This window comes from Papio anubis, chromosome 16, assembly GCF_008728515.1.
Source record: "Papio anubis isolate 15944 chromosome 16, Panubis1.0, whole genome shotgun sequence".
NCBI classification, from domain to species: Eukaryota; Metazoa; Chordata; class Mammalia; order Primates; family Cercopithecidae; genus Papio; species Papio anubis.
Genome location: NC_044991.1, coordinates 29864173 through 29889398, shown reverse-complemented (window position 1 = coordinate 29889398; position 25226 = coordinate 29864173). Strand labels below are relative to the sequence as shown.

The following is a 25226-nucleotide window of genomic DNA, read 5'->3' as shown; positions in this document are numbered from 1 at the left end:
TGTATATTGTATATGGAAAATTCCGAATAGGCAAATCTATAGCAGTAGAAAGTGTAAGTGGTAGCTGAGGGTTGAAGGAAAAGGGAGTATGACTGCTATCAGGTATAAAGTTTCTTTAAAAAATGTTGAAGGCTGAGCATGGTGGCTCACACTTGTAATCCCAGCACTTAGGGAGGCCAAGGCAGGAGGATAGCTTGAGATCAGGAGTTCAAGACCAGCCTGGTCAACATAGTGGGACCCCGTCTCCACAAAAACATAAAAAACTTAGCCGGGTGTGGTGGCACACGCCTGTAGTTCCAGCTACTCAGAAGACTAAAAAAGGAGGATCACTTAAGTCTGGGATGTTGAGGCTGCAGTGGGCTGAGATCACGCCACTACACTCCAGCCTGGGTACAGAGTGAGACCCTGTCTCAAAAAAAAAAAAATTCTAAAATTAGGCCAGGCTTGGTGGCTCGCACCTGTGACCCCAGCACTTTGGGAGGCCTAGGCAAGAGGATGGCATATGGCCAGTAGTTTGAAACCACCCTGAGCAACATAGTGAAGCTAGCTGCATCTCTTTTTATTTATTAATAAATGTTTCAAAATTAGATTTTGGTGATGGCCGCACAACTCTGTGAATATCCTAAAGACCACTGAAATGTAAACTTTAAAGCATGAATCCTATAGCTCTTAAAGAAAAAGAAAAGGCTTATCAAACAGATCCCTAGTACAGAGCCCACTCTACCCCACCTCAGTCCCTGTGCTCTTGCAGCTCTGCCTTGCACACACACGTGCACACAAGTGCATATGTGTCTTGTTCATTTCTAATAAAATGGTTCTGTCCCAGGGACAGATGAAAGGAGGTGGTCACATAAAGCCCTCAATGTGGTGCCCCACCCAGGGAGAGAGCCCACATGTAGTGGAAATCCTTCTTCTCCACTCCACCTGTGACGAGTTCTAGATAAGCATCACCTTCTTCACTTAGCAAAAGGGGACAGGAATGATTCTGGGCGCATGCCTCAGGGCCCTGTAGGGCTTAGGTAAGGACCCCTAGTAGGGGCTGAGGACAAACCAGGTTCTTGCTCATGGCACTGATCCCTTCCACAGGAGCAGCTAGGGGCCTGAGCAAGCTTCCAGTAGGATTCACGGGGGCTGACAACAGATGGAAGGTGCCGGCAGTGAGGTCTGGGGCTAGAGGCTGGGCCTGCATCCCAAATGCCCTCCTTGTACCATGGACACACAGGAAGACCCAGACTGCTGCAGGCAAAGCCAACGGTGCCTGTGATCAATCAATGAGTAACCACCCCACCCCTACACCCTAGGACACCCAACAGAGAGGTTCCAGAGTCTGTCACACTCTCCTCTCCAAGGCTCTCTGCCAGAGGGGCTCCACTCACTAGGGCCTTACCCGGGTCTTGGCCTTCAGGAACACATGGCTCTCCATATCCTTGCTGGATTTACTGTGTGCCACGCCAGCTTTCCTCATGGCATCCTCACTGAAACACAAAAGGAGAAGAGACGTTTGCACACACCAGTGAGTTCACCACTGTGGGGCCCTGGTCAACAGGCCCTGCACTAGCAGCTGCCCCTGGTGACAAGGTGCTATCAGACCCAGCACACCAGCCTGGCTGAGGTCCAGGAGACGAATATAGGAAGGGGCACTCAATAGAGAGCAACGATAGGCCACTGAGTGAGGGAGAGAGCGAGCAGGGTGATCAGAAAAAAGGGACAGGAAAGGTGGTCGCCATGAAGCAAAGAGAGAGCCCTGGCATGAGGGGGCAGGAGGCTAGCCCCTAGGGATGGCTCACAACCAGTTCAGGATCAAGGACTACTGGGTGGCCAGCTGGCCTCTATTTCCTGCTCTCTGAGTGGCCTGCGTTCCCCACGAACTCTGCCAGATGGTGTAGCACCCTGGTTCCAGATTTGCTTCCTCCTATAAAATGAAGGGGACACATGAAGTCACCTCTCAATTCCTCTCAAGGCATGGGTCTGTCCCCATGTGGGACAATGCAGGTCCTATATGTGGGATCAAAGAGACAAGCTTCTAGCTTAACTTCTAGCTAGCGACAAGAGGAGAAAGACCACATAAATGTGAAAAGTATCTTTAAAAACCGATTTACCAACAATTTTGTACCAAGATAGAATCCTATGAAGGGTTTTTCATCACACTGCTGCTCCACGGGGATAAAAAGTCATGTACGTCAGTTAAGCTGGACCCCCCTTGAATGCAGCACATGCTGCCCCACCCCACCCCACCCCCCACCTCCCACACTCACACACGGAAAGACAAAAACAAGTGTGCATCTGTTAGAAAGGCCTGGACTGTGGCTACCAGGGGCGGGCGGCTCTGGTCTGCTCATGGCCTGCCTTCTTCCTAGTGGGATGGGTCTCTTTCTTGCCTGGCCTCCCACCCTGGGTTTGCTGATAAAGAAACAAGTGGCCAGGTGCAGTGCCTCACGACTGTAATCCCAACACTTTGGGAGGCCAAGGCAGGTGGATCGTCTGAGGTCAAGAGTTCAAGACCAGCCTGACCAACATGGTGAAACCCCATCTCTATTAAAAATACAAAATTAGCCGGGTGTAGTGGTGCATGCCTGTAATCCCAGCTACAAAGGAGGCCGAGGCAGGAGAATTGCTTGAACCCAGGAGGTGGAGGTTGCAGTGAGCCGAGATCACGCCATTGCACTCCAGCCTGGGTGACAGAGTGAGAAAAAAAAAGAAAAAAAGAAACAGGCTGGGTGCGGTGGCTCTCAGTAACCTGGCACTTTGGGAGGCTACATGGGTGGATCAAGGGTCGGTGAGATCATGCACTATCCGCTACAACATGGTGAAACCCTTGTCTCTACTAAAATACAAAAAATTAGCTGGGCATGATGGCAGGAGCCTGTAGTCCCAGCTACTTGGGAGGCTGAGGTGGCAGCCCAAGTGGAACCCGGGAGGCAGGGCTTGGCAGGAGCTTTGAGATTCTGACTCACCGCACTCCAGCCTAGGGAGACAGGCGAGACTCCGCCCCAAAAGTTAGGCTAAGCATGTCAGGGCTCTGGGGCCTTGCCTCTGAGTGAATTGAATAGGCCCAGTCCAGCCCATGCTAGAAAGCATTCCGACCACTCCAAACAGCAACCAGCTAACCTCAGGAAACTGAAGGAATGTACACACGGGGCTGCAGCAATACGACTGTGATTCTTAAAGACATCACAGAAAGAAGGTTTAATGCTCAGAGGTGCACACATCTGTCTTAACGTACAAAGAAAAACAAAATGACATTGACCTATCACCTTGCTAGATTCAAAAAGCATTCTTGGGCCGGGTACAGTGGCTCAGGACTGTAATCCCAGCACTTTGGGAGGCCAAGGCAGGTGGATCACCTGAGGTCAGGAGTTTTGAGACCAGTCTAACATTACGAAACCCTGTTTCTACTAAAAATACAAAAATCAGTCCGGCATGGTGGCAGGCACCTGTGGTCCCAGCTACTCGGGAAGCTGAGGCAGGAGAATTGCTTGAACCCAGGAGGCAGAGGTTGCAGTGAGCTAAGACGGCACCACTGCACTCTAGCCTGGGCAACAGAATGAGACTCCTGCACTCCTGGAGTTCCTACCTCCCTGTCTGCTTCCTGAAGCCTAAATTGAGGCGAGGAGGCAGCAAGGGGTTCCTGCTCACAAGGCATCCAGGGGTGGAACAGAGAAGTAAGGGGAAAGGTCACCAGAGTCACAAAAGATGAGAGAGTTAACAATTCAGGAGGATAATGACAACCAGCTCACGCACGGTGCTGGGTCAGAGTTCTGGGGAAGCGAGGCATGGGTGGGCTGGGAGGACCCTGTGCGCATGCTCTCAGGTTGGCGCGGGGCTGGCTCTCCACACCCAGAGGCTGAGATGACAGCTGCTAGGCCCCAAGAGGTCAGTGAACATTTCTGATAGAAGTGGCTGCATAGGCCTGTTTCCTGAAGGTTGTCTCACCTGTGCCCCTCAAGGCAGGTATGCCCTTCAAGAGCATACCTGTTCTTCCCACCTTCCTTTTTTCTTTTTCTTTTGATTTTTGAGACAAGGTCTCGCTCTGTCACAGGTTCAGCGCAGTGGTGCAAACACAGCTCACTGCAGCTTCAAACTCCTGGGCTCAAGTATCCTTCTACCAAAGCCTCCCAGATAGCTGGGACTACAGGCATGTGCCACTATGCCTAGCTAATTTTTTTTATTTTTTACTTTTTTTGTAGAGACAGGGTCTTCCTTTGTTGCTCAGGCTGGTCTCAAACTCCTGGCCTTAAGTGATCCTCTACCTTGGCCTCCCAAAGCACTGGAACCAATAGGGAGACCCAGGGGAGAGCAGTAGAAACAGCAGGGGAGCACTTGCAGGCCAAGCGGGACAGCCTGGAGGCTGGTTCTGTGAGGAGTGGGGAGGCTGTCGGTGGCGGATGTGACCAGGAGTCAGAGATAGAGAAGGTGCAGAAGAGTCTGGGAAGTGACAACCAGTTACACGGATGGGCCCTGTGCCCACCAACAGCGATCAGAGAGCAAAGCCAGGCTTGATACAAAAGCAGTCCTTTTGAGCTGCTACTGGCCATCTTTGAGAGTGTCAGCAGACTGGCAGGCCCCAGAGAGACACTGTCTTGGTGCAGCAGAGACACCTGGCACAGTCAGAGAGACAGGATCTAGAAACACAGCTTAGTGCAATAGCTTTGAGGTGATGGGATGACCAGGTTGAAGAAATGTGCTTGGTGAGCCGAAGGCAAGGTGGCACCATACACCAGGGGATGTGCTGGCGGATGAGCCCGTCCTGTCCTGGGTAACGTCACAGATGACGTGGACACCGTGAGCACCAACTGTCAGCTACTCAGAGCCTGAGGAGCATGGACCAAGCTGGAGGCCGGAAACAGGCAAGTCTTGACAGGCCAACACCAGGAAACTGAGCTGGGATAAATGTCCACTTCTGCATGAGCTTCAGGGGGTCAGAGTGGGGCCGAGGAGCAAGGTGCTCCTCCAGCAAGGCCAGGGCTCCGAACAGCAGCACTGTGCAATGTCACTCCCACATCTCCTCCACAGCATCCACCCATGGAGGCCCAGCAGGTTTGGTGGCCAGTTAGACCCTATGCGGTTTGCAGTTCTGTCAACCGTATTTTTAAAAACGTCTTTGCTCCTGTTTCTAGTTTGAAGATCATGTGCCACAAAAGAGATAAAGTGAAAAAGAACCCAGGAACTCTGCAGCTAATCCCCCACACTTTCTCGCTGATGCCTGCCCTTTCCTCTCCAGCTGGCCTGGCGCTTTTCAGAGGCATCCCCTGCCTGGGCATTGACTCCATGAGGGCACCCATTTCACACTCATGCTGAGGTCAAGTCCCCTTCCTTCCTCCCTTAGACCTAACACGCCTGCTGTGGGAGGCTGCAGGCAGGACCCAGGCCCACCTTCAGAACAGGACTGGCTGCTCCCAAAGCCCCCTTCTGATCTCCCTAAGCTGGGCTCTGCCGCCATCCCCAGCATGCCTTCCTGAGCAGCCAGACCCGAATGGGTCTCTGTCTCCTGAAAACAAAACCCTTCAAGCCACTGTCACGAAATGAAAGGAAACTATCACACAAGGAGACAGCCCCAAACATGGAGCAAGGAGCACAGCCTCAGACAAAGAAGAGAGAACCAACCTGTCACGGTGAGCTCTGCCCCAACACAAGCAAGCCCAGAAGACGAGGGCCCGTCCAGCCAGATGAGGGCAGGGAGCAGACTGATGTCAGCTCACAAGGGAAGACCCTCGATGACTGTCCTGCCACAGTCCTGTCCAACATAAGCAACAGGTTCGAAAACAGTACAGGCCTATGAGGCGGCCGCCGAAGAACCCAAGGCTGCCTGGGTGGTGTTCACACTAGCTGACGAAGGGGGCGGGGAGCCACTCCCTGTTTGCAACCAGCCAGACCTCTGAACACAAGGGTTGTTATCTGCTCAGAGCACACAGTCCCTTGCTGTGAACTGGGCTCCCATGCTCTGCCTTGGGCCATGGTCTAGCTGGTTGCCATAGCTATGTCTCTGCATTCAGTCAGGGTTCAACTGGTATCTAGCTTAGACAGAAGCCTCCCAGGGGACCGATTCATCATTACAGGCCCTTGGAGCTCCCCCACCAGGGGGTCTGAGGATGTCCTACTGTCCAGAACTGTCCCCAGAACATGGTGTGTCTTAATGGCACTGCCTGACCCTGCCTGAGCTCTTGGTGTCTTCATCTCCCAGCACCAAGTGCCCATCCCAGAAACTTGGGAACCCCCTTCACTTTCTGACTGCCGCCTTTAATTCTCCAAAGTTCCAATCTTTGCCCCAACTCCCACTGCACCTGTGGCAATTCCTCCCAAAAGGCCTCTGTCTCCCGTTCCCATTCCTATCCCCACGGCCTCACCAGCTCCCCAGGTCACATGACTGCCAGTGAGCAACTGCCACTGAGTGTGGGAAGCAACCTGAGCCCCTGCTTGCCTTGAGCCTCGCTCCTCACCAGCAGGGCAGGCAGCCTGTCCAGAAGGCCACCGAGGGACCTACTCCTGCACCTGCCCCACACACTCTCCCCAGGGCCCCGGGGACAATGACCTACTGTCTGGCACATTAACTGACTATCCCACCCTGCTCCCACCCAGGCACCCCTGCTGTCAGCTGCACAGAAACCCTGTAGCCACCTCACCCATGTCTGTGGCACTTCCTGGAGGAATCTCTGGTTCCCGTGTGCCAGTCCCACTATACCAAGAACACCCTGAGAGCAGAGACAACGGCGTCCACTTTTGTGTGCAGCAGGCAGTCATCACTGCCAGGCAAAATAACTGGCTCTTTTTAACACAAGGAGTGGTACTGTCATGCATTTTGATGGGACACGACGTGCAGAACGGAGAATCAGCGTGGCAGCCATGGGGGAAACCAGGCCTCAAACAAGCACGTCCTGGCAGTGGAGGACAGGGTGCCTGGGGGAAGGCGTGTGCTGGGGCAGGCAGCTGGGCCTGGCAGGAAGCAGACAGAGGAGGAGGGGCCTGGGCTCAAATTCCAACCTAGCCACTCACCAGCTCTCCGTCTTGGGAGAGGCACTCCCTCCCCCAAAGCGTGGCCTCTTCATAAAGGAGGGCTCTGAGAGGCTGTGGCCAGGATGAAGGTGCACAGAGAGGACCGGGCAGTGAGGACAGGCCCAGTGTTGGCTGGGTCTTTAGGGCTTCTGCCCAGCATGGGCCTGTTGTTCCTCACCTCCTTCCTATTCCAAATTGGGAAACTCTGTCAACAAGAGCCCAGTCCCAGTCCTTGTAATCTGAATGAGACTAAGATAAAGCAAAAAACTGGCAAACTGAGCATCCTAGGGAAGGAGCACAGGGCATCAAGCTCAAAGCCTGCTAAGGCCAGTGAGGCCTGAGGTAAGCTGCCCCAGTCTGCCCTCAACCCATCTGGGAGCGCCTCCCTGTCCTTCCTTTGCACAGACAGTGGGGACAGTGCCAACCTCACAGGTGGCCCTGAGGATGACAGTAGTTAATATTATAAGGCACTGGACATACAGGAAGTGCTAGGTATGCATTAAAGAAATAAGTCAGGCAACAACCTGCCCAAATGTGCAACAGGACAGCATCCCAAAACACCTCCGCCATGTGTTGAGGTTATTGTCGCCCCCTCCCTAGCAGACGATGGACCAATGAGCATGTGCAGCTCCCTCAGGCAGAGCCACCCTCCCACTGGAGCTCTGAGTCACCTGCAGTGTACCCTGAGGCCAGCCCCACAGCCCACAGGAAGGACACTCACACAGGCATGTTGATGAGGCATGAACTGGCCTCCCCACCCCAACTCCCGCTCTGCTCCGCTCCACGCCCTGACTCTTCCCTCCACACCCACCCTGGTTCTCACCAAGGACCCTCTCCCCTCTGAATGAGGCCTCTCCCCTGACCCCACCCTCTTTACCACTGCTCCCCCTGCCACACTGCCAGGCCCCCTTCCCTGGTCTAACTACTTTCCCATTGCTGAATGCGGGCATGAATTCCCAGGACGGCCAGCTCCTCTGTCCTCCTGCTGGTGTCTAAAGCAGGAAGGTGCTTTCCTCCCTGGGGCACAGACTCACCCTCCTGACCTCAGGGGGACAGGATGATTCCTTCTAGCCATTTATGGGACAGATTTATGTTCTGCTCCAAGGAAACTTCTGTGAGTTTCTTCTATTTTTGAGAAATACAACACCTATCAATCAAGTGAACTCTCATAGGGCGGAATAAATTTTTGGCAGCTCCACTTCACCCCACCCAAGAAGCCTCCTGGTAAATTGCTGCCTGTGTGTGCAGTCTGCTTGCCCACCTGGGACAGGAGCCCACAGCTTGTACGTGGGCCCCTTACCCTATGTGTTGAAAACCTAAATCACAGAGGACCAAAAGACAACAGAAGGAGAGTTAGACAATATCAGGATGATGGTTTCCTAAGCATGTCACCAGAAGCAGACACCATAAAGGAAAAAAGATTTTCCCATATTAAACAAAAGATTGGGGCTAGGTGTGGTGGTTCACACCTGTAATCCCAGCAATCTGGGAGGCAGAGGAAGGTGGATCACTTGAGGTCAGGAGTTCGAGACCAGCCTGGCCAACATGGTGAAACCCGTCTCTACTAAAAATACAAAAATTAGCTGAGCACGGTAGCTCACACCTGTAATCCCAGCACTTTGGGAGCCAAGGCAGGTGGATCACCTGTGGTCAGGAGTTCAAGACCAGACTGGCCAACGTGGTGAAACCCCATCTCTACTAAAAATACAAAAAGTTAGCCGGGCATGGTGCCTGCAATCCCAGCTACTTGGAAGGCTGAGGTAGGAGAATGGTTTGAACCCGGGAGGCGGAGGTTGCAGTGAGCCGAGATCCTGCCACTGCACCCCAGCCTGGGCAACAAGAGTGAAACTCGGTCTCGAAAATAAAAAATAAAAATACAAAAATTAGCCAGGCATGGTGGTGTGCGCTATAATCCCAGTTACTTGGGAGGCTGAGGCAGGAGAATCGCTTGAACCTGGGAGATAAGGGTTGCAGTGAGCCAAGATCAAGCCATTGCACTCCAGCCTGGGCAACAAGAGTAAAACTCTAACTCATATATATAAAAATTAGCTGGGCATGGTGGTGTGTGGCTGTAATCCCAGTTACTTGGGAAGCTGAGGCAAGATAATTGCTTGAACCAGGGAGGTGGAGGCTGCAGTGAGCCGAGATAGCACCACTGCACTCCAGTCTGGGTAACAGAGTGAGACTCTGTCTCTAAATAAATAAATAACAAATATGAACCTCCAAGTTGAAATGAGGGACCATATCTGCACATTTAATTCCCTTCCATCCTAAAACCACGGAAAAAAAAAGGAAGAATGGAAATGGTCGCCTCAACAGCCTTTTAGAAGCTGGAAAGCTGATGGCCCAGTGGTAATGTACACAGCAAGAGGACCAAGAAACCAGAGTCCTAAGTAACACTGAGGAGGGGGAGAGCCCTAGGTCTTTGCCAGGTTGTGGCCAGGCTGCAACACGTGCTCTGGGACAGAGGGTTAAAGCTGTCCCTGTATCCCCCACACCCCAATTTCACACTGTGGGTAGCTGCTCCTACACCAGGTGACCACAGGAGGTATACTCTTTGGAAAAGCATGAAACAGATAGTCACTGGATGAGGGGATCAACCACCCAGTTGAAAAGGCACAGGTAGGACACTGAGAGAGGTGGACTGCGTGGTCATCTGTGCTCTGGTCTGAGTGACTAGATTGATGCACACTAACTGCCGAGACCCACTGGCCCATCAGCCTCCTCCATCCCAGTGAGCAGCAGGCTGGCAGCCAGGCCTTCACCCATAGCCCGGTGTCTGGAAGACCATGCTCTAGGGCAGGGTCTCCAATCCCTGGGCCACAGACCAGTACAGGTCTGTGGGCTGTTAGAAACCAGGCCTCACAGCAGTAGGTGAGCAAGCATTACCGTCTGAGGTCCGCCTCCTGTCAGATCAGTGGTGGCATCGGATTCTCATAGGAGCACAAACCCCACTATGAACTGTGCATGTGAGGGATCCAGGTCGCACACTCCTTATGAGAGTCTAAAGCCTGATGATCTGAGGTGGAACAATTTCATCCTAAAACCATCCTCATCTGCCAGTCTGTAGAAAAATTGTCTTCTGTGAAACCGGTCCTTGGTGCCAAAAATGTTGGGGACCATTGTTCTGGAGGAAGGACTCAGAATCTGCAGCCAGATGAGCCTTCAATGAAGTTCCCAGTCAACAAGCTTCACGTGCTGGAAGAGACTCCTAGGCTTTGGAGGGCCCCTCTCAGAGTGAGCAACCAGCCAAGGGCAGCCAAATGCCATTAACATGGCCAATAAAGACCCCAAAAGAAAAGAGTAATTTAAGGTAACAGAAATTCAGCAAGAAGGAAATGTAGAATTTATTAGGCCAGGTGCAGTGGTTCACACCTGTAATCTCAGTACTTTCAGAGGCTGAGACGAGAGGATCACTTGAGGTCAGGAGTTTGATTTTGTTGCTTTTTTTTTTTTTGAGACGGAGTCCCGCTCTGTTGCCCAGGCTGGAGTACAGTGGCATGATCTTGGCTCACTGCAACCTCCACCTCCCAGGTTCAAGTGATTCTTCTGCCTCAGCCTCCCAAGTAGCTGGGACTATAGGTGCGTGTTACCATGCCCAGCTAATTTTTGTATTTTTAGTAGAGACGGGGTTTCACCATATTGACCAGGCTGGTCTCGAACTCTTGACCTTGTGATCTGCCCGCCTTGGCCTCCCAAAGTGCTAGGATTACGGGTGTGAGCCACCACATCCGGCTGAGGTCAGGAGTTTGAGACCAGCCTGGGCAACATCACAAGATCCCATCTCTACAAAAAATAAAAATACTTGCCAGGAGTGGTGGTGCATGCCTATAGTCCCAGCTACTTGGGAGGCTGAAGTGGGAGGATCACTTGAGCCCAGGAGTTCGAGGCCACAGTGAGCCATGAACACATCACTGCATTCCAGCCTGGGCAATAAAGTGAAAATTTACCCAAAAAACAGAATTTATTATAATACATATAAATATTATACTACATTGTATCCATTTAACAGGAACCGGTGCTATAAAAAGGGAAAAGTCAGATTATGAAAAAGGAAAAAAAGGAGTTCTTGGAAATAAAAGCATGTTAGCAGTGAAAGGTCAAAGACAAAATTGTGGAAATCACTTAGAGAGCAGAGCTAAAAGAAAAAGAGATAGAAAACAGGAGATAAAAGATAAAATTAGAGGCCCAAAGAGTGAACATTAAACACTCCAGCAGAGGAAGTGTAGGGAGTGAGATTCCCCTGAAATGACTCAAGGGAACTTCCCGAGTAGAGCAGGACTTGAGTTTGGGGATCAAGGCAAGTCACTGTGAGGCTCAGAGCCAGCACCTCAGGAGAAAGACAAGGCCAGCACAAGGGCAGCACAGTGGAACGTCATTTTAAATCCCCCAGTTAGCATGTCCCACCAGGGGGCCTAGATGCACCCAAACTGGCATGGTCTCCAGAAAGTTAATTCCCAGGAGTCCCTTCTCAGGAAACTAGCAGAATAAGGGAATAAATCACAAAGGATGAGACACGGGATATAGGAAACAAGGGACCCAACAAAGGAGGGCAACAGTCCTAGTCTGGACAGACAAACAACAGACAAGCACGCTGAGGGCTGTCACACCATGCCTGCGGCCACTGCCTAGAGGGTTCCAGAAGGGAGGTCCAAGAGGGTCACCGCCCACCTCCTTTGGGAGGCCAAAGTGGGTGGATCACTTGAGACCACAGGTTTGAACTGAAACTGACAGACAGCCCACTCGCACTAAGCCTGAAGATAACTGTACTGAGAGACAACCGGAAAATAAAGGAAGAATAGGAATAGATACACAGAAAACTGGGCAAACAGTGTTCAAAAGGCAATTCTTTCCTAGGAAAAAAGTTAACAAGCAATTGCAGTACACCACTATGCTCAGCTCTGAATATCATTTGTGTAGGCAGAAAACATAAACATTCATTACTGATTTATGCAGAAAGTAAAATACTGGAAGAATGAGGGAGGAGAAGCAGAGATAATGGCGATGGAAGGGAGCTACAGAGCAAGCCAACAGATAAATGTAAAATGCCAAGTTGCAAGAGCGGCACGCGCCTATTACCTAGAATCAGAGGTATATGCCAGAAGAAAGCTCAGATGTAAAGGCAGTTGCTACCTCTTGGGAGAACTGGCAGAGTTGGAACCACAGTAGTTTCTTGTCTTTTTACAGTTTATGTGATATATTATGTTGATAAAATTTAAAGTAATTAAAAATTAAATGAGGCTGAGAGTGGTGGCTCATGCTTGAGCCCAGGAGTTCAAGACAGGCCTGGGCAATATAGTGAAACCCCATCTCTACAAAAAATACAACAACTTAGCCAGTTACAGTGGTGCATGCCTGCAGTCCCAGCAACTTGGGGGCTGAGGTGGGAGGATTTCTTGAGCCCAGGAGGCGGAGGCTGCAGCAAGCCGAGATCGTGTCACTACACTACAGCCTGGGTAAAACGGTAAGACCCTGTCTCAAAAAAAAAAAAATTTTTTTAATAAAATTAAATGACAAAATGCACATAAAGAGTGTCATAGAGAAATACTCAGCAAACAATAGCTATTAAGAAGGGTCATGTGGCCGGGTGCAGTGGCTCACACCTGTAATCCCAACATTTTGGGAAGCTGAGATGGGTGGATCACCTGAGGTGGGGAGTTTGAGACCAGCCTGAACAACATGGAGAAAACCCGTTTCTACTGAAAATACAAAATTAGCCAGGTGTGGTGGCACATGCCTGTAAACTCAGCTACTCATTTGGCTGAGGCAGGAGAATCGCTTGAACCCGGGAGGCAGAGGTTGCAGTGAGCCGAGATCGCGCCGCTGCACTCCAGCCTGGGTGACAGAGCTAGACTCCATCTCAAAACAAAAAAACAAAAAACCTGCCACATATTCCTTCTGCAAGTGGTCCCACAGTCAGCGCATGGATGGAGTTGGAAGGGACCTCCAGGTGAGTGAGGCCAATGGCACAGGCAAAGCAGTTCCTCCCACCCCCACCAATCTGAGAGGTGCCTTCTGGCTCAAAGGCCTCACCACACTCCCAGCCAGAAAAGCCCCTTCTCTGTCCTCCACCAGTGCAGGGCTTGTTCTCATCTAGCCTTCTGACCTTCACGAGGTCTCTAGACAGCTATAGGGTGGCATCCCACACTGTCCCTAGACTTCTTCCAATCCTGCAGCCAATTTACTGCCCCACTGCCCAGGTGGTTTCATCTCTAAGGCAGGAAATGATGAGATACCGATTGTTTAGTCATCAATGTACCCAAAGCAAACACATGGCCTCTCCACCTCTCAGGTAGCTGAGAGCACATTTGTCAAACTGTATCCCAAACAGACTGCAACTTTTCCTTTACTGGAACTTCTACATTCTGGTTCTTTTGCTTTTTAAAGAAACATAAAAGTGTTTTTTAACAAGATAAAAATATATACTTCAGAATTTAACTCTCCACCCACATGTAGGAATGGATATTTTGGTCTTGTAGAAAGAAAATCTCGAATCATACCAATACAGGAGACTTCAAACACTGTACACCCCTCTGGACTGCTTGATGACACTTTCTTGCCTCTATTCTCAAGATCTCTCAACTCCCAGTAAACGAGATCATTGAAAGAACTAACCTGCAGAAAAGGCTGCTGTTCTTTAAACTGTGTGCTATTGTCTAAGCTAGTTCAGAAGAATACATGAGCTTCCTTCACATACTCCAATCTGTTGATTTGACTTCTAAAGAACCAGCAGAGCTGGAAAGGCCTTGAGATCTCTGTCCTGGTGCTGGCCTGGGGCTTCCCTAGGTCTAGCCTGAAAGTGTCCCCACTCACCAGCAGGAAAGCATGTGGCAAGGATGAGATCTGCCAACCCAAATGCTGATCTCACATGGCTCTGTGGTATTTGGTGGGGGTGGGGAAGCTCGATCTTTTAGAGATCTGCACTCAAGTACTCATAGTTGAAATCATCTGGTATCTGGGATGTGATTTAAAATAGTCCAGGAGGTGGTGAGGAAGGGTGGGTGAAGCAACACTGGCCATATGTTGCTAACTCTCAAAGTAGTTGGGAGACCATTTTTCTATTATCTCTACTTCTGGGAACACTTGAAAAAGTCCATAACAAACTTTTTTTTTTTTTTTAAAAGGAAGTCAAATGCTTATCTCAAGCCTGTGGGATGACTGTGCATGATTCACACCTCATGTGAACCTGGGCTGTGAGCATGCAGGTCCCAGCCAGACTGAGCATGCAGGTCCCAGCCAGACTCCATCCTGGGAGAGAACACAACTTAAGCCATGGGAAACCTGTAACTCAAAACTGAACTCACAGTCACAGCCTAGTTTCAGTTTAAAAATACATGTGTATATATATTTACATATTTAAAATGCATACATATCAAGCTATAAGCACACACAGGACTGGTGGAAATATATCAATATGTCAGTAACAGCCAGCTCTGGGGAGAGGGTATGGAAAACACCTTCCTGTTTTTCAGTCCTCTACAATGTTATCTGGAATGGAATGAAGTACTACACCCACAAGTCCTGAAGCTACTGACCAAAACAGGAGGGAGAGACGGGACCAGGGATGCCATGACTGGAGTCTGATGGTTTCCACCATGCCCCATCCTCTCATCCCACAGTCTTTCTTCACATCTGCTCTGCCCACCACAGCCCTGCTCTGGAGTTCTCTGCTCTGCCCCTTCTGCCATCCCCACCTAGGCAGATGGGTTTCATCCAGCCTCCAGGGCGGCCCACCCACTTGTTCCTGCAGCAGGCTGCTCTTCCCAGGTTTGCTTCCCCATCTCCCACTGGCTGTTGGAAATTTCACCCGCACCCACTCCGCACATCATCACCTTACACCCAGCCCTCAGATCAGTAGAGAGGCTGCGGCAGGAGAACTGGTGGAGTGCATACCAGTGGCTTCCTCCTCCCTTCCTCCTGCAAATTCATAGACACATGCACAGAGAACACGAGCATTCACACATGGAACCACCAAATCCTACCACTTATTTCCTTGTGGGCTCCCTCCCTCCTAGATCATCCTTTCCACTCCTTTTTTTCTTTTTTTAAATCATCTTTTCCATTCCTACTGTCACTGCACCCAGTAAATTTCAATGTGCATTCAAAATCAATGACAGAGCCTGTTATAAAGGCAGGTTCCTTGACAATGCCAGGTGTTGGCAAGGATGTCTAGCAAGTGGAACTCCCTCACATTTTGCTGGTAGGAATGTAAACTAGTACCACTTGGAAAGAGTGTTCAGCAGAATATGCTAAGAGACACATCCCCTGACCCAGCCCTCTATTTAACTTCTAGGTGCACAGCCCAGAGAATTAAGTGCATATATTTATCAGAAGACACAACCAAAGTCATTCCTGGTGTTGCCTTCATGTAGCCAACACCTGGAACTAACACCAAAGTTCATTAGGCACAAAACAAAAAAGTAATCTGGAACAGAGTCCTCCATGGAATAACACATCATAAACAAGAACAGGCTGGGCACGGTGGCTCACGCCTATAAGCCCAGTATGTTGGGAGGCCAAGGCAGGTGGATCACCTGAGGTCAGGAGTTCAACACCAGCCTGCCCAACATGGCGAAACCCCATCTCTACTAAAAATACAAAAATTAGCCAGGCACGGTGGTACATGCCTGTAGTCCCAGCTACTCTGGAGGCTGAGGTAGGTGAATCACGTGGAGGCGGAGGTTGCAGTGAGCTGAGATTGAGCCACTGCACTCCAGCGTAGGCAACAGAGCAAGACTCTGTCTCAAAAACAGATAGATAGATAAATAAGGCCGGGCATGGTGGCTCACACCTGTAATCCCAGCACTTTGGGAGGCTGAGGTCGGGGATCACGGGGTCAGGAGATCGAGACCATCCCAGCTAATACGGTGAAACCCCAACTCTACTAAAAAACTACAAAAAAAATTAGCCATTTGTGGTGGCAGGTGCCTGTAGTCCCAGCTACTCGAGAGGCTGAGGCAGGAGAATGGTATGAACCTGGGAGGCAGAGCTTGCAGTGAGCCAAGATCGGGCCACTGCACTTCAGCCTGGGCAACAGAGCAAGACTCCGTCTCAAAAAAAAAAAAAAAAAAAAGGCTGGGCACGGTGGCTCACTTCTGTAATCCCAGCACTTTGGGAGGCCAAGGTGGGTGGATCCCCTGAGGTCAGGAGTTCGAGACCAGCCTGGCCAACATGGTAAAACCCCATCTCTACTAAAAATACAAAAATTAAGGGCTGGGCGCGGTGGCTCACACCTGTAATCCCAGCACTTTGGGAGGCTGAGGTGGGCAGATCATGAGGTCAGGAGATGGAGACCATCCTGGCTAACATGGTGAAACCCCGTCTCTACTAAAAATACAAAAAAATTAGCCAGGCATGGTGGCGGGCGCCTACAGTCCCAGCTACTCAGAGGCTGAGGAAGGAGAATGGCATGAACCCAGGAGGCGGAGTTTGCAGTGAGCCGAGATCGCGCCACTGACTCCAGCCTGGGCGACACAGCAAGACTCCATCTCAAAAAATCAAATGAAATAAAAATACAAAAATTAGCCAGGTATGGTGGTGTGTGCCTATAATCCCAGCTCCTCGGGAGGCTGAGGCAGGAGAATTGCTGGAACCTAGGAGGCAGAGGTTGCAGAGAGCCAACATTGTGCTACTGCACTCCAGCCTGGGTAACAGAGTGAGACTCTGTCTCAAAAAAAAAAAAAAAAAAAAAAAAAAAGGAAGGCTGAGGTGGGAAGATTGCTTGAGCCCAGGAGATCGAGACTGCAGTGAGCCAAGATTGCACCATTGCACGCTACCCTGGGCAATAGGGCAGACCCCGTTTCAAAAAAAAAAAGATGGCACAGAGTGTGATTGCAGAGATTCCAAATGTCTCCCTGGCCATGGAAGTCAGAAGAGTGGTGCAGTTTGCCCTGGCTGGATGCAAATCTGAGGAGTATGAACAGTTCTCTGGTGGCACACTCAAGACTGGAGGCATGTGTATCGTTTACTGTGATAGGGATTATACCTCAATTTAAATACCCCATGAAATAAGCAAGAGCTTTGAGCCCCGTGCCCCAGGACCCTGCCCTGTCCTTTGGTTGGCCTGAACGCCTACTACAGAGCACTTGACAGGGACTTCTCCCTCACATGAATGAAAGCAGACTGACACCACTTGCAGGACGTATGGTGACCTACTGGGGCTTCTGAGGACGAACCCTGAGTTCCATTTCACAACAGGGGCTCCATCTCACACATGGCAGCCAGATCACTTCCTCAAAGGTCATGTCTGATGAGGAAGACTGAAAGGAAGCTTGGAAAGAGCAGAAGAGAAGGGCAGCAGGGACGTGGGATGAGTCACTTCTTAACCTACAAGCACTGCCTTCACCAAGCCCCAAGAGCCCACCAACACAAGGTACTCAGGCTGGGAAGAACAGAAGTTCCAGGGGTGGGGGTCTTGCTGGTCCCCTGCCTTTGGCCCAGATGTCCCTCATTCCCCTTCAACCCTCCAGCTCACACTTCACTCTTATGTGAGCCCCTATCTCTCCCCCAGATTCATAGGCACAGAGCTCAGAGAAGATGCTGGAGCCAAGGATTAAAACAAATCCTGCCAAAGAGAAGGGCCAGTTAAAAAAAATTTTAAAAAAAGACAGAAACAAATAAAAGGAAACAGAGTCCAGAAGGAGGGGGCCCCCAGGGAGTATGGGAAGATGGTATAAGTGAGAACGAGCTGGTGAATCCCAGGGAAGAGGATGCCTGAGTGCTTTTACTGTCCCTGCAACTCTCTGTACATTTGAAATATTCTCAAAATAAAAAGCTCAGGCCGGGTGCAATGGCTCACACCTGTAATCCCAGCACTTTGGGAGGACGAGGCAGGCAGATCACCTAAGGTCAGAAGTTTGAGACCAGCTTGGCCAACATGGTGAAATCCCCATCTGTAATAAAAATACAAAAATTAGCCAGGTGTGGTGGTACAGGCCTGTAATCCCAGCTACTCAGGAGGCTGAGGCACGAGAATTGATTGAACTCAGAAGGTGGAGGTTGCAGTAAGCCAAGGTCATGCCACTGCACTCCAGCCTGGGCAACAGAGCGAGACTGTCTCAAAAAAACATATATAAATAAAAATAAAAACACCCTCAAAATAAGGAGACATGGGGCTTGGAAAAAAGGTAAACCATCTTCTCCAAGGACTCACTGCCCTAAATAACAGTTACTGCACATCAAGCTGCTTAACCCAATCACGGGGCCTCTATTAACAGCCCTGCACCTAGGCTAGAGAGTCATTACTAAAGTTGAGGCGAACATCTCCCTTACAGGGTGACCGTTTAGAGGTAATTTCGCCTTGGCTCTTATTCTATTCCCGTTTGTTCTCTAGCCCGTACTCCCCTTTGTCTTTAAATAAATGTCTCAGGGCCAGGCACAGTGGCTCACACCTGTAATCCCAGCACTTTGGGAGGCGGAGGCAGCAGATCGCTCAAGCCCAGGAGTTGGAGACCAGCCAACATGGCAAAACCCTGTCTCTACAAAAAATACACAAATTAGCCGGGCATGGTGGCACACACCTGTGGTCCCAGCTACTTGGGAGGCTGATGTGGGAGGATCGCTTGAGCCCTGAAGTGGAGGTTGCAGCGAGCCACAATCACGCTACTGCACTCCAGCCTGAGTGACAGTGAGACCCTGCCAAATAAATAAATAAATAAATAAATAAATAAATGTCTCAAAAAGAAAATCAACCATCACAAGCTGTGAGGGAAAAAAAAGTTCAAAATGAGAAGTTCAGAATGGTTTAGGTAGCACTGACGGACAAAACCATGGCAGGCTTTAATTAAAGCCAGCACTGCTTTCCACAACCCTACATATAATTATTATGTACTTCATCTAGGCAAAGATATTGTGCTAAGAACTACAAGAGACACAGAGCTATGGTTCCAGGTACCACACTCAAGGAATTTCCAATGCTGTTGGCAAGGCAAAAAATAGTTAATCTGTTCAGTTCATGTTAGGATGCACTCAATGAGGGCTCTGGAGCCACCATAGGCTGAGCTAACCATCAGGGGTCAACTGGAGGGGATGAAGCCAAGGTCAAAGCTTCACCAGAGAAAGTCACAGAGACAGAGGAAGAGCCAGTCACTACAGCATCCAGAGAGGGCATGGTGTGGCACAAAGCTCTCGTGCCAATATGAAGAAAAGTAACTTGGAAGGACAGTGTCAAACTGAAAGGGAAAGGGCCTCAAGCTCCCTTGCACAGATGGAAAGGATGGAATCATCTTGGGAAGGCTGGTCTGGCATTGAGGGTCCAGGTGAGAGAGGTCACATATCCTGAATACAGAGCACACAGTGATTTTCCACCTCAGATAACTAGCTATAGCCACCTCACTTACAGACAGGTCCACCCTATCTAAAGATTTCTGATGACAAAAGCAATATGCATTCATTCTTGACAAAAATACACACAGGTATACATGTAGTGAAAATTACATGGAAAATTAAAATCATGGCTGGGCACAGTGGCTAACGCCTATAATCCCACCACTTTGGGAGGCCGAGGTGGGCGGATCATTTGGGGCCAGGAGTTTGAGACCAGCCTGGCCAATATAATGAAACCCCATCTCTACTAAAAATACAAAAATTAGCTGGGTGTGGTTTCGCGCGCCTGTAATCCCAGCTACTCAGGAGGCTGAGGCAGAGAATCGCTTGAACCTGGGAGGCGGAGGCTGCAATGAGGCAAGATCACGCCACTGCACGCCAGCCTGGGCGACAGAGCGAGACTCCATCTGAAACAAAGAAAAAATTAAAATCATTCATAACAGTTAAAGACATCTGTTTAATAAAACTCAGCCTGTACCATGCATCCTGCTTGGTAACAAGCACTTGTCGATGTTGACGCCTTATGGCAGTCCCTCCCGTCAATGTCAACAGCAGCACAGAGCCCATCGCCTGCAGCTACAACTCTAACCAAGCTCCCACTGTTGGTCTGTTTCACACATCCCACTCCTGAGACAATGATGTGGCAATGAGCATCCTCATCACCATCAGGCTTTGAATACTTTCCTGATTGTGCCCTTGGAGGAAATAGACATTTAAGGTACTGGTATAAACAGTATTGCCAAAAGGCCTTCCAGAAAAAATGGCTCTAATTTAAGTGTCCCCAGCTGAGCTGGCTGGTTGCCTACATCTTCCTGTGGTGCTTCTGCCATCTCTACCTGAGGTGAATGTCCCCTCAGGACAGCCCCCATCACCATAGCAGCTGAATGGGCCTATAACAGTACTTAGAAAACTGGCACTGGACAGACTTACCAATCCCCCTGCTATAGCACTCCTGAGAGGCAGGAAATGATTGATTCAAGTTCCTGCCCTGAGAAGTTCAGACCAGGAGGAGATAAGCCTTCAAACAACCCAAGGGCAACCTAGAAACTCCTCACCAAGCCTGTGAAAAGAGCAAGGGGGTGGGGGCAGTGAGAAGAGCACGGGGGTGGGGGCAGTGAGAAGAGCACGGGGGTGGGGGCAGCGGAAGGCCCAGCCTCCTTGGAGAACGGCTGCACCACTCAGGCACGGAAAGGAAGGATCTTTGAGGCAGGCGAAAAAACTGGATGAAGAGCAGGGAGCAAGAACTGAGATTGTCTGAGGGTCCACTGCCAGTTTGGTATGATGGAGCACAGGTCAAGGAACTGGCAGGCAGGTGCAGACGCTGCAGGAAGGGTCAAGACTAAGAACAGAATCCACAGACAGTGGGCAGCCACTAAAACACTCTGGGCATCAAAATAACTGGGGAGGACCAGGAGTAGTGGCTCATGCCTGTAATCCAACACTTTGGGAGGCAAAGGCAGGAGGATCACTTGAAGCCAAGAGTTCAAGGCCAGCCTGGGCAACAAACCAAGACCTGGTCTCTACCAAAAAAAAAAAAAAAAAAAAAAAAAAAGAAAATTAGCCAGCCCATGGTGGCACCTGCCCTTAGTCCCAGCTATTTGGGAAGCTAAGGCAGGAAGATCACTTAAGCCCAGGAGTTGGAGGCTGCAGTGAACTATGATCGTACCGCTGCACTGGGGAACAGAGCAAGACCTTTTCTCAAAAAAAAGTAATAATAATTGTGTGGCAATCAAGTACATGAAACAAGAGTTGATAATCACTGAAGCAGAGTGGTGGCTATATGGACATAGGGGTCTTTATTCTATTTGGTTTTGTGATTTAAATTTTTCATTTGGAATTTTAAAAAATTCATTAAAATTCCTTAAAATGTTTTCCCTCCAGATATTTAACAGAAATTACTGTCCCAAGGAATGCTTTAAAGGGGGCTAGTACCCCACAGCCCTGCCATGATAGTGGCAGGGAGATAACCATGTGGTCATGGTCCTTCCTACCTTGGGATGCCCAGCATGGGTCCTTGACTGGCCACAGACACAGACAGCATCACAAACAGCAGTAACAGCTGGAAGACCTCTGGTCAGGGTGGATGTCAGGGCCTGCAACTGTGGTAGGCACGTGGGGTCACTTACAAAAGGGACCTGGTAGGGCTGGGGGCTAAGGTTTGAGGGGTACTGGTTGGCAGAGGCCAAAGATCAAAGGGGCTTGCCGGCTGGCTCTTCCTCTGCTGTTAGGGTCCAATGACCCACGGGAGCTGCTAAAGTTATAAAGAAGCCACCAGCATCAGGCCTCTTTACCGGGTCTCCCAGTACATTTGGCTTGGGTTAACTTTGAGCCGCTCCTCTCGCTCCCCCATTCCCAACAGCCTGCAACCTCTCTTTCCAAAATTAAAAGGTGGTTTGGGCCGAGCACAGTGACTCACGCCTGTAATCCAAGCACTTTGGGAGGCCGAGGTGGGTGGATTACCTGAGGTCAGGAGTTCGAGGCCAGTCTGGCCAACATGGTGAGACCCCATCTCTACTAAAATACAAAAAATTAGCCAGGGATGGTGGCAGGATCCTGCAATCCCAGCTACTCGGGAGGCTGAGGCAGGAGAATCGCCTGAACCTGGGAGATGGGGATTGCAGTGAGCCGAGATCATGCCACTGCACTCCAGCCCGGGCAACAAGAGTGAAACTCCATCTTAAAAAAAAAAAAAAAAGGTGGTTTGTCTGTCTTGTCCTGTTGTGGTTCAGCAACTATTTCTATTTTATTTATTTATTTATTTTTTTTTTTTTTTTTTTTTGGGGACAGGTCTAGCTCTGCAGCCCAGGCTGGAGTGCAGTGGCGTGATCTTGGCTCCTTGACCATGCCTCGGGTTTCGCCAATTCTCCTGCCTCAGCCTCCCGAGTAGCTGGGACTACAGGCACCGCCACCTGTGGCTAGTTTTGTATTTTTTAGTAGGGCGGGGTTTCACATGGCCAGGATAGTCTCGATCTCCTGACCTGCGTGATCCGCCCGTCTCGGCCTCCCAAAGTGCTGGGATTACAGGCTTGAGCCACCGCGCCCGGCCTATGTATTTTTTAGATGGAGTCTCACTCTGTCACCCAGGCTGGAGTGAAGTGGCATGATCTTGATTGAGTGTAACCTCTGCCTTTCAGGTTCAAGCGATTCTCCTGCCTCAGCCTCCCAAGTAGCTGGGACTACAGGTGTGTGCCACTATGCCTGGCTACTTTTTGTATTTTTAGTAGAGATGGGGTTTCATTATGTTGGCCAGGCTGGTCTTGAACTCTTGAGCTCAAGGAGGATATATATATATATATCATATATATGTTACTTATATAAAATTTTATATATGTTCTCTATATAATATATATGCACACATATATACATACATACACATACATATACACACTATGTGTGTGTGTGTATATATATATTTGGGTTTTTTTTGAGACTAAGTCTCCCTCTGTCGCTAGGCTGGAGTGCAGTGGCACGATCTTGGCTCACTGCAACCTCTGCCTCCTGGGTTCAAGCCATTCTCCTACCTCGGCCTTCTAAGCAGCTGGGACTACAGGCACCCGCCACCACGCCTGGCTAGTTTTTGTATTTTTAGTAGAGACGGGGTTTTCATCATGTTGGCCAGGCTGGTCTCGAGCTCCTGACCTCAGGTGATCTGCCTGCCTCGGCTCCCCAAAGTGCTAGCCACCGTGCCCAGCCTAAATATATTTTTTGTAGAGCCAAGGCTTCACCATGTTGCCCAGGCTGGTCTCAAATTCCTGAGCTCAAGCAATCCACTCACCTTAGCCTCCCAAAGTGCTAGGATTACAGGCATAAGCCACCGCGCCCGGCCTTCATAAACTTTATTATGAGATTTTTTGGCGACTTATTTTTTTTACCTCATCAGCTATCATTAGTGTTAGTGTATCTTATGTGTGGCCCAAAACAATTCTTCTTCTTCCTATGTGGCCCAGGGAAGCCAAAAGACTGGACACCCCTGATTTACAACATGCAGAGTAACTCTAAGCAGCTGTGGCCTCTCCTCTAGGCTTCACTTTCCTCATCTTATAAATGGGAGTAACATGTGCATCTACTGACAAAGCAAGCATGAAGAGGGGATGAGTCAACATCTGTCAACTCCCGCAACAGGGCTTGGCATAGCATGCCTGCCGCATGTCAGCTGCTGTTGAGAAAGCCCTGAACTCCTGAGCAGATGACTGAGGGCTCAGGTCACTGTCACGACTGGCCTAGAGGCTCAACAATCACTTCCTATTTGCCCATCAGGAGCAGCCCTATGGGGCATTTGGACTGTGAATGTGAAGAAAGGGACAGAAAGGGCCCCTAGCCTCAAGGAATGGACATTCTAGCAATAGGTTATACACAGATACCTGTAAGCCAGTGCAGTCACTTAGGTGACAACCAGGCTATGAAGCTGGAAAACAAGGGCCGGAACTGCACCAGAAGGGCACAGAGCTGTGAGTGGGAAAAGCCACAGAAAAAGCTCAGCCAAGGCTGACTCACTGGCTTCTGCCTATGGCAAGGACCATAACCCACAGGCAGAATCTTGGCTTGCAAGTTTAAAGGCACTCCCTATCCTTCTGAAGACCTCTCCAGATCCCTGGAAGTTGCTGTTCAGTTGTATGTTTTGTTCCTTGTGTTGTCTTACTTGGAGCTCACGTCTCCCTGGAGGCTTCACTAGAAGAGGTGGCTGACCTGCTAGTCCCAGCTCCATTCCATGCTTCCCCGAGCCCCTTCTGGCACTTCACCAGATACTGGACTGTCCTTTCCCAGTTGTGTCACCTCCTCTCTGTACTGTTTTGCCCAATGGACATCTATTTATTTCATCTTTATATGTGCAATCTGCTGTACAGAGGAGTGGGAGGGATAAAAGTCTCAAGAAAAAGATGACAGAAAAATAAAAAAGAATTGAAAGAAAATAGCTGATAAGGTCCTTTTGTTCATTCACAGCTTAAATATTTTCTACAAACCTGTATGACAGGTGCAGCACTAGTCATTGCACGTGCACGCTTGTTCTCTGAGAGACTACAGCCCAGAGACAGGCTCAACATTAACCCAGCAATCCCGTGAGGAAGTCCAAGCCCCAGAAAGGCCAGTTAAATTGGTTCTAGGGGTGGCTTATCCTGCAGTTTCTGCAGGGAGAGTAGATGTTCAATGAAGAGTCAACAAAGGCAAGCACGGTGGCTCACACCTGTAATTCCAGCCCTTTGGGAGGCCGAGGCAGGTGGATCGCTTGAGCCCAGGAGATTAAGACCAGCCTGGGAAACATGGTGAAACCCTTTCTCTTACACAAAATACAAAAATTAGCTGGGCCTGGTGGCATGAGTCTGTAGTACCAGCTACTTGGGAAGGCTGAGGTGGGAGGATTGCTTAAGCCAGGGAGGCAAAGGTTGCAGTGGGCCAAGATCATGCCACTGCACTCCAACCTGGGTGATAGAGCAAGATTGTCTCAAAAAAAAAAAAAAAAGCCAACATGAACCTACTAACAATTTCCCAACTACCCTCCCCACAGGCTCCAATAAGTGTCATCAATTTCCCTAACCAGGCTTGGGGTATCGGGGTATTACCTTCATTCTCCAAGACTATAGAATCTCCTACTTCTGCAAGGGCACAGGAGGTTGTGGCAGGGAGCTCACCACTGAGTCCCAAGACCTCTGCAAAGGCTTGTACAGAGGTCTCTTCATTTTTCCCTTCCACCATACCTGTAAAACAGATTGGCCTCCTACCATTTCATTGATGAGGGATACAATTAAGAAAGGCTCGGCCAGGTGCAGTGGCTCACGCCAGTAATCCCAGCACTTTGGGAGGCCGACACAGGTGGATCATGAGGTTGGGAGTTCAAGACTAGCCTGACCAAGATGGTTAAACCCCATCTCTACTAAAAACACAAAAATTAGCCAGGCATGGTGGCAGGTGCCTGT

The 25226-nt window shown here is 49.8% G+C and overlaps 1 protein-coding gene across 3 annotated transcripts in view; it reads right to left on the bottom strand.

The window, feature by feature from the left end:
- The window catches only part of MED15 (mediator complex subunit 15), an 85542-nt gene that overhangs the window by 54529 nt on the left and 5787 nt on the right, over nt 1–25226 (bottom strand). For all 3 annotated transcript variants that reach the window (XM_003905251.4, XM_003905250.4, XM_021921387.2), the window contains exon 2: nt 1388–1475. In XM_003905251.4, coding sequence (XP_003905300.1) covers nt 1388–1475 — 88 coding nt within the window. The remainder of the gene's footprint in view (nt 1–1387; nt 1476–25226) is intronic.